Here is a 14,536-nt window from a genome sequence, read left to right on the forward strand (position 1 = left end):
TAATAATATATTATACGACAAGATAATTAACATAGGATCTTAATACAATGACTATTATAAATAATTTTTTTGAAATTTCATATAATGTGAGTGCCATTTTTTATAGTCATATGAATTAAAGGAAAATTTCCCCTTTAAATAAATTATTACTATACCTACACTTACATACTCCAGGGACAAAGCACAATATTTTACAATAGCATTCCACAAAAATGCAAAAAAGTACAAATAACAATAGATTAAAAACCGAGATTTAACACATTAACTTATTTTTTCAAAAGTACAAATGACAAAGGACTAAAACTGAGATTTAGCACATTCACTTATTTTACATAATATCACAACTAACTTCATTTTACACAATGAATAACACCTTGCATAAAGTATGCTTAATCTAGAAACATGTTTTCATCACAAGTTCATGAAAATAAAAATAAATAAATAAAATAACATGGGTATATCCAATTCATGGATAAAAAAAGATATTCTGTCATTATTGCAAACTGAAGGCTTAACTAAAATAAAAAAAATAATAACAAAGAAGTGTTTATAAATTTATATTACATCATCTAAGAGTTTGAATTGGTAAAATACCTATTTTTGGCAATAAGAGATTACATATATAAAAATTACATACCACATAATGAGAACATCAACTTGAATTACAAATAGTTTCTCACTGAAAAATAAAGTATGATACTTTTTGGCCACTTTTCAACAGTATTCACAAAATCACCAGTGTCTCAGGTACATACCCACTAACATCACCTTACAACTAATGCAAGTAAACCAAATTAATTTAGAGTATCAATATTTAACCTACGAAATATTGTTTCAATCTATCTCAATTTTACATTCGATTAACCATTTGAGGTTTCCAATTGAGTATTGCCATAACAGCAACAATGCCATTAACAGTACAATAAATAGCTAATTTATTAAGTACAATTGATAACCTACCCAGCTTTACATTAACCCGGACCTCTGTTTTTCCTCAATTATTCTCACCTCCCTGACTCCCCAGCATATTGGACATCCTCTCAGAATTCCTTCCTTTTTCCTTAGACAACTTATTCTCCTTACTCAGAGGCATAAAAATCCTCCATTGGTCAAACTGCTGTACTCCTTTAATTCCTTCTAACATTTAACTTATATATACCCCATCAGCTTTTACTACCATACTACCCTCTAATACTGCTCAACCCAAATCATCAACTCATTCCTAACCCTTTTCTCTACTATACTTTACCATTGTGCTATATGACCTTTAATGTCTCGCACATTTATTTGTTTTAACTATTAACCATTAATCGTTGGTAACCTACTTATAATTAAATAAAATCTCCACAATACCTCAATGGGTCTTTTCTTTTAAATTAATCTATTCTTGATTGTCAGAGTAGCTACACAAATTTCTGCAATATGCCTAAATATTTCAATGTAATCCGTTAACTATGAGAACAAGCACACACAATTTTTTTTTGTTTATGGCATCCCAAAATTAGGAAAAAAAAGTATAGTTATTTCTTTCTTTGGCACTAAAGTGATCCACATTTTTATCTAAAAAAAATAGTATTAAAAAACGAACTGTATAATAAACAAATACATTACACATTTCTATATCTTAACAGTTGTAATAAAAAATCTTTGACCAAAATGTACCTGTTTTATAGATACCTTTATACTGTACTTGAATCTTTCATCAATAATAAATGTGCCTGCATGACACCACATAATCAATGTATCACAATACTATTTTAAATACAGTATTATTCTGAAATACCTTTTCCTTCTACATGTTACATGTAAACATTTCTCTCCACACATTACATATTAAATTCAAACTTACAGTACATACACACAAGCATAGCTTACATGCATACTGATTCTTACACACTTATACAAAGCTTCACAATGAGCCTTACATGATATACTGGATAAGAAATGCAATATATATCTAAATGCAAGTAAGCTAACTAATAAAAATTAAACATGTACTGACAATATCTTCAAGCATTTCTTATTTTACAAGAAACGAGTAAAGTAAAATTACTTTTTTTCTGGAAAAAAAATCAGTCCATAGTAAATATAAAATCCACAGCTACAAAAATAATTATTACCATATACACTAAATGGACAACTGAATAAAACAACTAGATAATAGTATATAGGTCATCCAAAATTATACACTGTAATGGATTTTGCTCATCATTACCTACAGCTGCTAAAGGTCTTTGCATTGCATATGTAATAATTAACTTGAAATGATAAAAAAACATACTTTGCTTTATGATATTCATTACATGGTACAATCAAAAGATTTTTTCTTTTTTCTTTTTTTCACATAATGCAGTGCATACAACCTGTAAGCTCATCACAGTGTATTGCTTTCACCCCATTCCAAATACCTGTAAGTTCCTTGTATTCTTACATACCAGCTAGAAACAAACATCATACAGTAAAAACTGATCACTATAAATCACAATAAATATTAGTTACAGAGTGAAAAAAGAAAGCTAAAAGCCATGGATTAAACCAGTATTTGTATCTTGACTGTGGCAATCAACTGGACCCAGTAACCACATGCAGAAAATGAAAGGCTGAAAAGGGTGTGACTGGTAATGATGACATGAATGGTGTATCTCAAGAAAAAGTGAAATGAAGAGTATGAGGATGAGTATTTTTTGACAGAAATTGGAAAATTGGAGTTGCCTCCCTTGGATCTCCAATAGCCCTCTTTCATATGCAGGAAATGATTGAAAACCAGCGAACTCTTTGTGCTTTTTTTTCGTATTTGGCACAAACTCACTACCCCAATCCACTGAGAGAGAGTATTGTGAGTGCATAGGCAAGTTAATATCTATGTTTATGTAAAATGTTCATGTTCAGGGTTTTCATACTTCTTTTTGTGAAGTTTCTTGAAGAGTCAAAATGTTTCTCATTTACAGTATTATTATACCATATTGCTGTGGGTAACAAATATTATGAAATATCAAAGGATATAAATAGGTTTACTTTTTAATCACTATCCTCATCCATATCTAAAACGGTCATGACATCAGCACTCTCACCTCTACTTCTTCTGCTCTTGCCACTTATGTTCCCTGACCTGGCACTTGCACTGCGTTTGTGAGACCCATGACTGCTATTTATATTCTTATTTGCTGCAGATTTATCATTACTGACATTCAGCTTCTTGGGCAGCTTGGTGACAGGAGTTCCTGGTCGCTCATTGTTTTGTAGTTTCCTCTGGATCATGAAGCTTGTTTCACCTACGGTCTTCTTGCCAGAGTCTTGTAGCTTGTAGGCATGGGTTGGGCTTAGTTCCCAGTCATGAGTCTGTGATGCCTGACTCCCTCGGCTAAGGAGGGGAGAAGAGACTTGGACTCCCTTGTCTACCATTGTAACAACTGGACTACCAATGAGTGATGCCTGGACTCCAATACTGACCCCTCTTACCTCCCTACTTTCAGTCGTGAACCCCCTCCTGCTGCAGACCCTCCCCTGGGCTGAACTCAACAGTCCCTCCTCAAGTGCTGTGGCTGCTCTCGTATAGTTTTCCTCCTGCCTCTTTAGCTCAACACTCTTGAGAACATTGTTGAGTACAGTGTGTGTAATAGAGTCATTGTCAGCATAGGCATGGTTCTCTGCCCCCACATCATCCTCAGACTCAAGGGGAGCCTGGCCTGGCAGAGGGACCACATTCAGGTTGACAGATTTGGCTGGAGGAGCTGAGGGAACTATTCTCTCGGAGCGGGTCGGGTCATCTGAGCTAAGATTCAGACGCTTCATCATGTTGGTGAAGAGGGTGTCCTGGTTCATGGTGACAGCTGGCAAAATCTGTTGGTAAAGTATTCAGTAAATGGGATAAGTTATCTGATCTTCAACAGGATATAAGGGAATACTATCTAATTACAGCTACATAAGTATATTCAGATGACAAAGAAATCACACATAATCACACACCAATTGACCCAAACCACAATAAAATATACAAAAAATAGTAACAACACTTATGATAATGATGATATTGATAACTAACAACAACACTTATGATAATGATGATATTGATAACTAACAACAATTATAGTAATAATACAACAATCACTGTTGTAACAGTGCAAACAACAATGATGATACAAAGTAGCCACTATAACTACAATAAGCAGGATCACATAACTAATATTCCTAATCCATCCAAACCTACTTACCATAGAACCGAGGTTGCTATCATCTGAAGTGTTGGATCCCCTCCTGTCCCACGCATTCATCCGACGACCTCTTTTCAAGCTGAACCAGTCTCGCCTCTTGCGACGGCCAAAGCGGGCAGCAGTATGAAGCGCTGCCAGTCTTTCGGCATCAGATACATGGAAGGACATCTGCGAGTCTAGTGAGTGTCGACGAGAACTACGATTATTGCAGCCCGACTCAAGAGAGAACCTGCGAAAAGGATGTTGACTGTAGGCTAAAGTTTAATGCTTATTGGTGTAAAGTTTTAGTTATGTACTATTATTATATGAAAGTGAGACCTACTGACTGCATCACTTGTATATAATGTGTAAATAAATCTAATTTTCCACTTACATAGACAAAAATAGGTAATAAAGCCCCTCAAGTACGGGTAACAAGTATAGTAATACTATGGTGTAAAAGTGAGAAAAAAATCAGTCATAAATATAAATCATAACTTGCTCAAATCAGTATAATAAAGATTTTGCACATATTAAAAGTTAATAAAAAGAATATATTAAAGGTGAAATCCTTTGAAGCAACATAACTTCCAAAGTTACTAAGTCAATCACCTGTCACAGTTACTTACTTTATTTGCCCATCATTTCCTCAAAACATAACAGATGAGAGCAAGAGTGAGAAAGAACTCACCTTCGACTGACACTATATTCTGAATCAACAGAGTTCCTGCGAAGACCAAGAGCAGTTGAGCCAACCAGTGCACCTCGGCGTGTCATGAGGTGAGGAATGGCATGAGCCCAAGCAGAGGAAAGGTCACCCGAGGTCATGCTGTTCATTTCAAAGTTCAATCCTGAAATGAAGGGAACTTGCAGATATTTGTGTGTGTGTGTGTGTGTGTGTGTGTGTGTGTGTGTGTGTGTGTGTGTGTGTGGTTGTGTGTGTGTGTGTGGTTGTGTGTGTGTGTGTTGGTGGTGTGTGGTGTTGTGTGTGTGGTTGTGGTGTGTGTGTGTGTGGTTGGTGTTGTGTGTGTGTGTGTTGTGTGTGTGTGGTTGTGTGTGTGTGTGGTTGTGTGTGTGTGTGTGGTTGTGTGTGTGGTGTGTTGTTGTGTGTGTTTGTGTTTGTGTGTGTGTGTTGTGTTGTTGTGTGTGTTTGTGTGTGTGTGTGTGTGTGTGTGTGTGTGTGTGTGGGTGTGTGTGTGTGTGTGTGTGTTGTGTGTGTTGTGTGTGTGTGTGTGTGTGTGTGTGTGTGTGTGTGTGTGTGTGTGTGTGTGTGTGTGGTGTGTGTGTGTGTGGTGTGTGTGTGTGTGGTGTGTGTGTGTGTGTGTGTTGTGTGTGTGGGTTGTGTGTGTGTGTGGTTGTGTGTGTGTGTGTGGTTGTTGTGTGTGTGTGTGGTTGTGTGTGTGTGTGTGGTTTTTGGGTGGGTGTGGGTGTGGGTGTGCATGCGCGTGCACGTGTATCTGTGTGTTTTGTATATATATGTATAAACATATATTTGCATAGCAAACTGACTAATAATGAATAAATAGGATGACTGATCATTTATTTATGAAAATTAATTTGGAAATAGGATATCAGTAAAGAAAAAAAAAAGTAATATCAATAAAAACAATGAAAAAGTAGAAATAAAACAAGTTACCTCATTTAACCTAATTTGAACATCACATTCATCACATTAAGACAGTGAGGTTTGGCTTTACCTATAGGATCATCATGCATGGAGTGGAGACTGATGGACAGCCTTCCCATGTTATTTAAGTCATGGCGTTTGGCAAAGGCTTGAGCTATAACCTTGTGCTTTGCTAAGCGCAGAGGCTCTTCACTCGGTACTCCTGCCACTCTGTAATGAACATTTCTCAGTCTAAGTAAATGGTGTAAAAGATACAGTATATAAAACCTTGCTATTAAGAACCTGATTCAATGTTTAATCACAAAACACTACTGAACTTCAGAGTTAAATAACTTGTATAATACTTAATGATAGAATAACTAATCCTTTCTTTGTATAGAAAGACTGAACTATAACACTATCACTCTCACCTTCTGAAAAAACGTTTCCATGCCTGTATGGTGTTGGGCGTCCAACACCATGAGGACATGATAATCCCTGCACCAAAGAGAGCTAATAGATGGAGCTTGTACAGATTGATGCTAGGACGTTCAGCTATTTTACAAGAGGTTCTATTGCTGTCCTGAACATCTGCTGTGATGTTAGAGACACACCTGTAAGGTTTGAGAGAGTTATCCTTCTGTTGCAGTTGTAAACAATGCATGAGACTGGGCTCATCTTCTGTACATCTTTACAAGCAACAAAATAATATTACTACAAAACAAACATCAAACAAGAAACAAACAAGTAAAACATTAGTAATAGACCTACATGATGTAATCTCTTAGTGCATCATCCCATAGGTGCTGATTCTTGTACTGATAGATGTGGCAGTATACAGTGATGGCAGTGAAGGTGACAAGTGTGATGGTGATAATAGCTAGTCTAATGATGGTTTCCACAATCTTGCTGTTGGCATTGTCACTAATAATGGTACAGCACTCCATTTTCAGATATATAAGCTTCATCATTCCTGTTGTAAAGAAAAGAAAAATAGAAAAGATAAGATGAGACAGCTCTTTCCTATGCCTAAGAGACTATATTGTCTCTTTCCTATTGAAACAACTTCCATCCCTATGAGCTATTTGCCATGTAGCCAGTCAAAAAGTTATAGGATTTTCCCTAAAACTTTTTTTTGTTTTGAACGAGTGTGAAATAGTAATTCTGGTGCTGTATGGCATATTTCATCCAGCAAAATCCTTAACCTTTTCCTCTTCCACACTCCACCTCCACACATCATACTATTATGTATCACAGAGTTACCTCCTGGTATAGCATTGTCTTTTTACCATCTGGATACTTTTAAATACATCTCAGTACACATTTCATTGTTTTAAATGTTTTGTTTACATATCAACAGACAATCTATCCACCATCTTATTTTGTGATAGTATTTTCAATTTTCCACTCTACTCTCTCTCTTTCACACACACACACATGCACACGCACACGCACACGCACACGCACACGCACACGCACACGCACACGCACACGCACACACACACACACACACACACACACACACACACACACAAAAATCCTCACCTCTGCCCAAGAAGAATCCTCCAATGATCACAATGAGAATGACAGGCAGCAGAAGGAACCCTATTCGAATGTGAATTGCTGAGGAGAGGAAGCAGATGCCTGCGAGGGAGTCTGCCTCAACCTCTGCCAGGGCCATGATGGTGATGGTTAAGACTAGAGGCAGAGACCAGGCTATGAGGTGGAAGTATGCTGCACGACGCTCCAGTTCTTCACCACAGAGACCAGCTGCTGCAAAACAAGGTTATTGTGGTGTCTTGATGGGGGATGGCAATGGCAGCTGGAGTACAGGTAATGCTATTTATTTGTTCTTCTTTTTCATTTCATACTCTATTCAATATGCTTTAGTATGAATGATTGATGCCTATTAAAGATGGTTACTTTAGTCTTGCATTATTCATGATCAGAAAAATATGCAAGTCTTTCATATGAATGACATGCAAAATGAAACACATTCTTACCATAAGACTTGAAGCTAGTGTGCAAGGAATATGCCAAGATAATCAGCCACATTCCCCCTGCCACCATGAAGTAATAAATGCAGACAAACACAACCACACATGACAGGTTTCCACCCGAACTGTTGGGAAAGAATGAATAATATACCGTAATTTCTATATTTAACAGATATTGTGTACTTTTTTTTATGTATATACCCCTGACCATAGGGAAATAGTGAAAGAAGCAGAAGATATACTCTTCCGATACAATTGTACAGATACATTTAATCATTTAATAAAAACTAAATTATCTACAAATGTAAAATAAATCAAATATAAAAGCCTAGATGTTTAATCTAAATGCTCTAAAAAATACATTCACCTTTGTAGCTGAACTATGAGAACAGAACTGCTTTTCCAAAGCAATGACTCAAACTCTTCCTAAACACAGTATCATTAACAACACTTCACCATTACACTACCTGGGCTCAGCTTGTCGAAGAGTGCCATCTGAACGGCAAGTCAGGTCCTGACGTACCCCAGGGTGGAATTGGACCATGAAGCCTATGCTGGCTATCAAGAAACACCCATTGATGTAGAAGATGATTAGCACGGGATATTTGTTTGCTGCACGCCAGTCTATCAGATACGTTAGCTGAAGAGCAATAAGAGTGTGTAAGTAATCATAAAGGTTATTTGAGAAGTGAAACTGAGTTTGAAAAGACATTAACTTTTTCATAACTTTCAAATGCATAAACAATCTACACTTCATCCCTTCCAGAAGCAAGTTCCATTCCACTCACTTTCATCATCCAACACATTGCATAATTTTCCTATAGCAAGGAACACCACTACCACCAACTTACCACTGTTAGAGCAGCACAGGCGAGACATATCCCACCAATTGTGGCAACAAATTGGTGCAAATCCTCATGCTCCTGTGGAGTGAAGATTGGATTTGCACATTGTATGCCACATCCTTTAACTCCCTCATACCAAGAAGATTCCTCTTCTGTAGCAACGAGCGGTGGAACACACTGGCCAGTCGTGTTGAACTTCAGTTCCCTTGCGCTGTTCTGTGAGAGGTTTGAAGTGTTCAGTAACAAATAACAGCTAACTGCTGGATGGATTACTAAAACTAATATGCTCTCTTCATCTACAGCCATCTGATAATTGTTAAGAAAATAAAAAAGAAAAATCTTGGTCAATTCCCTCTTCTCCTTTCTTGCACCTGTGTTCCCCTTTGTCATCTTTTCATCCTTCATCCTCCTGGCCTTCTCCACACAGAGTCACAAATACACAAACATTAAAATATCTCATGTGCCTCGCCTATTTGAGAATTTTCTTTAAGCCATTTTCATATCCTGCAAATCATAAACATGTATTCAAAAGATATACACACATACATACCTTACACTTATGTGGAAAATCTTCCTTGCACCTTAAATAAGGAGGCCAATCTTCTTCCACAAGACGGCAAGGACCTCTTGTGATTACGCACATCTTCTATTTGGGAAATACATGTTGCAGATTACTAAAAAATCTACATAAAATCTATCTCAAAAACATGAAAATACTTTCAAAATCAGAGCAAAGTTATTTCTATTACACATAATATGTATACATATGATCAGTAAACACCAAAAGTAATTTTTTTCTTTCTTCTTTTCAAGTAAAAAAAAATAAATAAAATAAAATAAATAAACAAATATCTAAAAAATAACAAAACCACAGACTTTTTCATCTTTTATATACATTTAAAATTTTTTCAATTACCTGTAAAGACAAGAAAGAAAATGAAGAAAAAATGAGGAGGAAGAGAAGGACAAAAACAAAGAAGAAGAGGAAGAACAAGATTCAAGGACAAACCTGAGAAGGCAATTGCACTGATGACCTGTCGCACCGAGGGAAAAATACAGCACAAAGGAGAGGTTGAACCACAGCCCAACATCTTGGGATATTGCGCAAGCGAGACCAAAACTCCAAGTGTTCCTGTAAAAATTAACAAATCTAATTTTTGAAGTAGAAAGAAAAATTAAGTATACTGCCATTTCAAAATGTGAAACTAAAATAAAGCCACACGAACATAAAATTTACACGTGGAATGGAATTTGTTAAAGTATATATATATATATATATATATATATATATATATATATATATATATATATATATATATATATATATATACACACACACACACATCATTCAGTCATTTACTGTATTATATCCTTACACCATAATCAACAAGAATATTTATATCAATTTAGTATAATGAGCAATAACAAAAAGTCATCAATCAACCAAAACCATACTTACCCTAGCAACCTGTTGGCTCGGGAGCCCCGTCAGATCTAAGGAGGTGTGTCTATAGGGTAGACGCACCCCAAGACAGGTTGTTTCTTCCAGCGGTTCACAACGAGCTGTTTGTCTACAAGGATCAACCTGGGAGGATAGTGACCACATTTGGTAAAAAATAATACTAACATAGAATTTAGTGAAATAGTATAAATAGCAAAGAAAAGTAAACTAAAATAGAACTAATGATATACTACACTACCAAAAATTAAACTACAGACTCATGTATATCAACACATGCTGGAAAGGATTTAATAATTGGCTATCTAGAATATACCAAGCAAAATATACACAAATTTCACATATGCAAGCAAATGATGAGAGGAGTGGGGGAAAAAAAAATACTTCAACAACTGTAACTCACATTCTGACTGTCGTTAAAGCTTGCAGGAAAGGCTCCCTCAGGTGAGAATGAAAAAGGGTCAACAGAAGCCCACTCATTCACAACAAATGTATCATCCGGGGTATCCGTTGGCTGCACAAATACTTTGGATTCACTACTACGTATCAAGGGATCTGTTTCTGAAACTCCATCTTTAGAATTCCCTTTTCCTAGGCTCTCAGTAGTGGTTTCAGCCTCTGATACATCAATGAGTGTGGCATTGTTAGGAGGAGTAATGGCAGAGGCAGCCGTTTGTGAAATGACAGCTGTAATAAGCACCAATACTCCTACTAACACATGTGGTGGAGCATTCCCCATAGCCCTGTAAATCATAAAAGACTAAGGTAATTTTCTCAGAAAATATGAGTCTTATTGCTAAATTAGTTACATACAAAAGGAAATCAGTTCTTAGAAAAACTTGAACTATGGTATGGTCCATTTCACTTTAAACACCATAGAAACACTGTATCATGATAAAGACTATATCTGGGCAGGCTACTTAACATGTTCCCATGTAGTGGGCCACTGGTCTACCATGGGATACTATGCCCTGTGGTGGGCCACTGCTGGCCAAAAATGGGAAAACATAGTTTTTCAAATTGCACTATTTAAGCACACATGAGTGTAATTATGTATGTAATGTTTTTTTCTTAATAAAGACTAGTTAAAGATTATAAACAACACTTTCAAACCAGTTTTGATAGCAAAAACAAAGAATATACAGATATTCCTCTCCATGTGATTTCTTATTTTGATAATAAATGTGTAAAAAATATTATTTGTTGATGTTCTTCTTTCTTTATTCTTACACTTTTTTGAAATATACATAATGAAGTGTAAAAACTCAATACACTTTTTAACTATGAAAAAGTTTCAATTTTCCTAAATTCTTCTTCCATAAAACAAAACAATTTACTTTTCTGTAAAGCAATTGCTAAAACTTCTGCCTTTTTGGTCAATGAAGGATACTGTTTATCTTGCTCTAAAATATAATTGCTGTAACTGTTTTTGTTGTTTCTGTCATTGTCATTATTATCAATTCCACTTGTTTGAGCTCCATAGAAACACTAGGTGTCCATTAACTATAAGAACAAAATAGCATCAATAAATACACAGGACATGCTGGAGAACATAAAAGATTGGTTATGGACTGGCCACTGGTAGCTGATAAATTTGTGTTTACCGTGTAAATATAGAATATCATAATACTTGTGTAATGGTCTACCCATTCATATTGAGCCATGAATGGTATACACATGCACAAATATATTTATATCCCCAGCACTATGTGGGCCACCCATGGTCACTCCCAATGTGGTTCATAGGTGGTACATTATGCATTCAAAAGAAAAAATTACTCCTACAGTACAATGTGTACCACCTGCAAATAATTTTTTTTTGTTTATCAAGTAACTGCTTGTCCATAAGGGAGCAAAATAATCCTGGTTTCACAACACTGACTGGCATCAAACTGGCATGGTAAAGTTTTGAAACTACCGAACTAGGGGGGTTAGGCATGATTCCTGTTTCCTTGGGGAAAGTGTTAAATACTACTGATAAGTTTCATTGCTTCTGTCATACAGAGCTATGGCAATCACTTGATATATTTATCTAAGTTCATAAAAAAAGAAAAATGTCTTATAACCCATTAATCTATTAACTCTCTGAATTGTTTATCTTGTACTGTCAAAACTGCAATAAGACACATTTAACCTTAGACCTATTATGCTTGTACTACAAACCTGGCATTATGCAATTGACACATATGCTACAGTGCTCACCTATTGCTATTCCAAATGTCAACCCTCTCAAGACAGAATAGCTATGACAGCACAAGTTCCACAGTTACATATTTTATGCATGGCTGTGGTGGGTGGATGTGCATGAAGGCCACAAGAAATCCACTTTTTGTTTTATTATTTATTTTCTAGAAAATAAACATGAATAATAACTACTGGCATACAGAGTTAATTATGCCTTTCATTTGTCATGTTCATATAAATTTGCAGTACAGGTTCTGGTGCACTGGCACAGTGTCTGAAGTCATAAAATTGATCACATAAGGTCACACTTCTTTGACAACACTGTAATAAGTAAGGAATGAAGTAATATTTGTATTACTTTCTCCTTGTATGACTTCCCTAGCAAATTTGTTATGATACTGATAGCAGGATGAATTTTCATGTGCACAATGGCCTTGTATTCTTTGTGTGAAGCACAGGTTGTGACCATCACATCCCAGGGGCCCTAGCAAGGTTTGTCACAGAAGGGATAAGGTTGTCTCCATATTCTCTCATATTTCAACTATGAATAAAAACTTATAAAAGCTTTATATGTATTCAGAAGACCTTCTTTCTGCCTGTCACAATGATACCAGTATCAATGGATTCATTCTACCCTCTACTGCTTATATATGTAGGGATATTGCCACAGAAACCCTCCATACACTACAAACTTGGCCCCAATCGTAGGAGAATGTATGAAGTTTACCATGGAAATTGCTGGGTAAAATATGAAAGATATATACACATCAGGTCATTAAGTAATCAATATAAATGGAAATGAAATAGCTGATCCAGCTGTAAAGTAAGCCCATGAAATAAATAATCCTATGATCATACCACAAGACCCAAATCATACTATAAAAAAATCAAATTAAAAACTCTAAACCATGGGAGTTAAATCTAAAGAGGACCTTAAATACAAAAAATTATCTCATTAATGAAAACAACCAACAACTATGGACCAGAGCCAGTTACAGAAAACTATATACATACACCACAAGAATCATGACCAAACACATAAGACTGAAACATTCATCTACACAAAATAAAAATGGAAAATGACCATTCTGCATATGATACAAGAATCAAGTGGAAACCATTGAACACGATGCTACACTGTGGAGATTTAACTCTCACAGCATAAAATTAAAACAAGCCATTAGACAAGTTAATATACAAGTAAATTTTTTGATAATCCATCAACAATAAAGTATTATATATTAAGACATTATTTATTTCATATCATTTAAGAACAAGATGCTCAAAAGAAAGGGATCTAGGGGATATAGACATTTTGTCTAAAACCCTATAACAAGAAAGAAGAAATGAAGGGGTGTTGCTTCCTGCAACACCTCATCCCCACCCTGGAATACAAAGAATCCTCCAAGAATTTATGGCAGATGGAGGATATGATCAATTGCAGGGATCTCACAGGTTAGTGTATTCTCTGTCCTACGCCCTATCTTGGGGTGATCACCCAGCATGGTCGTACACACCATCCTACTGTGAAGATATGGAGAATTCTTTGTGTTCCAGGGTAGGGGTAGAGGGCGGCAGCCCACTACAGTAAAGAATATTAGTTGTACACAGCTCTCATTTTCCTTGCCATGACACCCTGAAAGTTGGTCATAGACTCCATCCTACTGTGAATAAAATGGAGGATTCTTTGTATTCCAGGAAGAAGGTAAGGAGAGGCAGCCCCAAGATGAGTCACATTAGATATTATAGTAGCTTGTATTCAGCTATGCAGTTAATGTTTCTCTCAATTTTACCCTGCTATTTCAATGGAAACCTTGATGTACTTCCCCTATATCAGTGACAAGTTTGTGAGGTATGGGAGGGGGGGTTCCACAGGAAAATTCCTACATTTATGAGTAGAGGCGGGTAAGAGGAATCCACTGGTATAGGTATCATTGTGCTCACCCATATAAGGTTTTCTGAATTTTTACCAAAAACTTATATTAAAATTCCTGTGCATGCAAGAGATATGATACAGTAGTAATTTATATCCAGCAGTATTTCAAACTTGCAGAGCCAGGGTCTCACTTTCTTCCAAGATAAACACAGGCAACTCTAATGTTATAGTAAACTGGCAAATATTAAGCCTAGATCATTCTCTAAGTATGGCATAACCATTAATACAGATTTTCAAAAACTCACTGAAATGCTTAACATAACAAAGCACATTTCAGGGTTCTACAGACAACCCTTATATTCCTTTACAATTTTGAATA

General features: G+C 36.0%; 1 protein-coding gene across 2 annotated transcripts in view; it reads right to left on the reverse strand.

The window, feature by feature from the left end:
* Positions 1-2,772: 2,772 nt before the first annotated feature.
* Positions 2,773-14,536, reverse strand: part of LOC119582613 (smoothened homolog) — a 12,153-nt gene continuing 389 nt past the window's right edge. The window contains exons 2-15 of one of the 2 annotated variants that reach the window (XM_037930990.1): positions 10,501-10,840; positions 10,098-10,223; positions 9,648-9,770; positions 9,189-9,284; positions 8,645-8,854; positions 8,261-8,433; positions 7,800-7,918; positions 7,342-7,566; positions 6,568-6,769; positions 6,228-6,410; positions 5,888-6,027; positions 4,882-5,041; positions 4,212-4,440; positions 2,773-3,840 (exon numbers count right to left, since the gene is read on the reverse strand). In XM_037930990.1, the coding sequence (XP_037786918.1) occupies positions 3,019-3,840; positions 4,212-4,440; positions 4,882-5,041; positions 5,888-6,027; positions 6,228-6,410; positions 6,568-6,769; positions 7,342-7,566; positions 7,800-7,918; positions 8,261-8,433; positions 8,645-8,854; positions 9,189-9,284; positions 9,648-9,770; positions 10,098-10,223; positions 10,501-10,840 (3,148 nt within the window). In that variant the 3' untranslated portion in view covers positions 2,773-3,018. Of the gene's footprint in view, positions 3,841-4,211; positions 4,441-4,881; positions 5,042-5,887; positions 6,028-6,227; positions 6,411-6,567; positions 6,770-7,341; positions 7,570-7,799; positions 7,919-8,260; positions 8,434-8,644; positions 8,855-9,188; positions 9,285-9,647; positions 9,771-10,097; positions 10,224-10,500; positions 10,841-14,536 lie in introns of both variants that reach the window. The other variant, XM_037930989.1, reaches the window with a different exon arrangement.

The sequence above is a fragment of the Penaeus monodon genome, chromosome 16 (assembly GCF_015228065.2).
Source record: "Penaeus monodon isolate SGIC_2016 chromosome 16, NSTDA_Pmon_1, whole genome shotgun sequence".
Taxonomy (NCBI): domain Eukaryota; kingdom Metazoa; phylum Arthropoda; class Malacostraca; order Decapoda; family Penaeidae; genus Penaeus; species Penaeus monodon.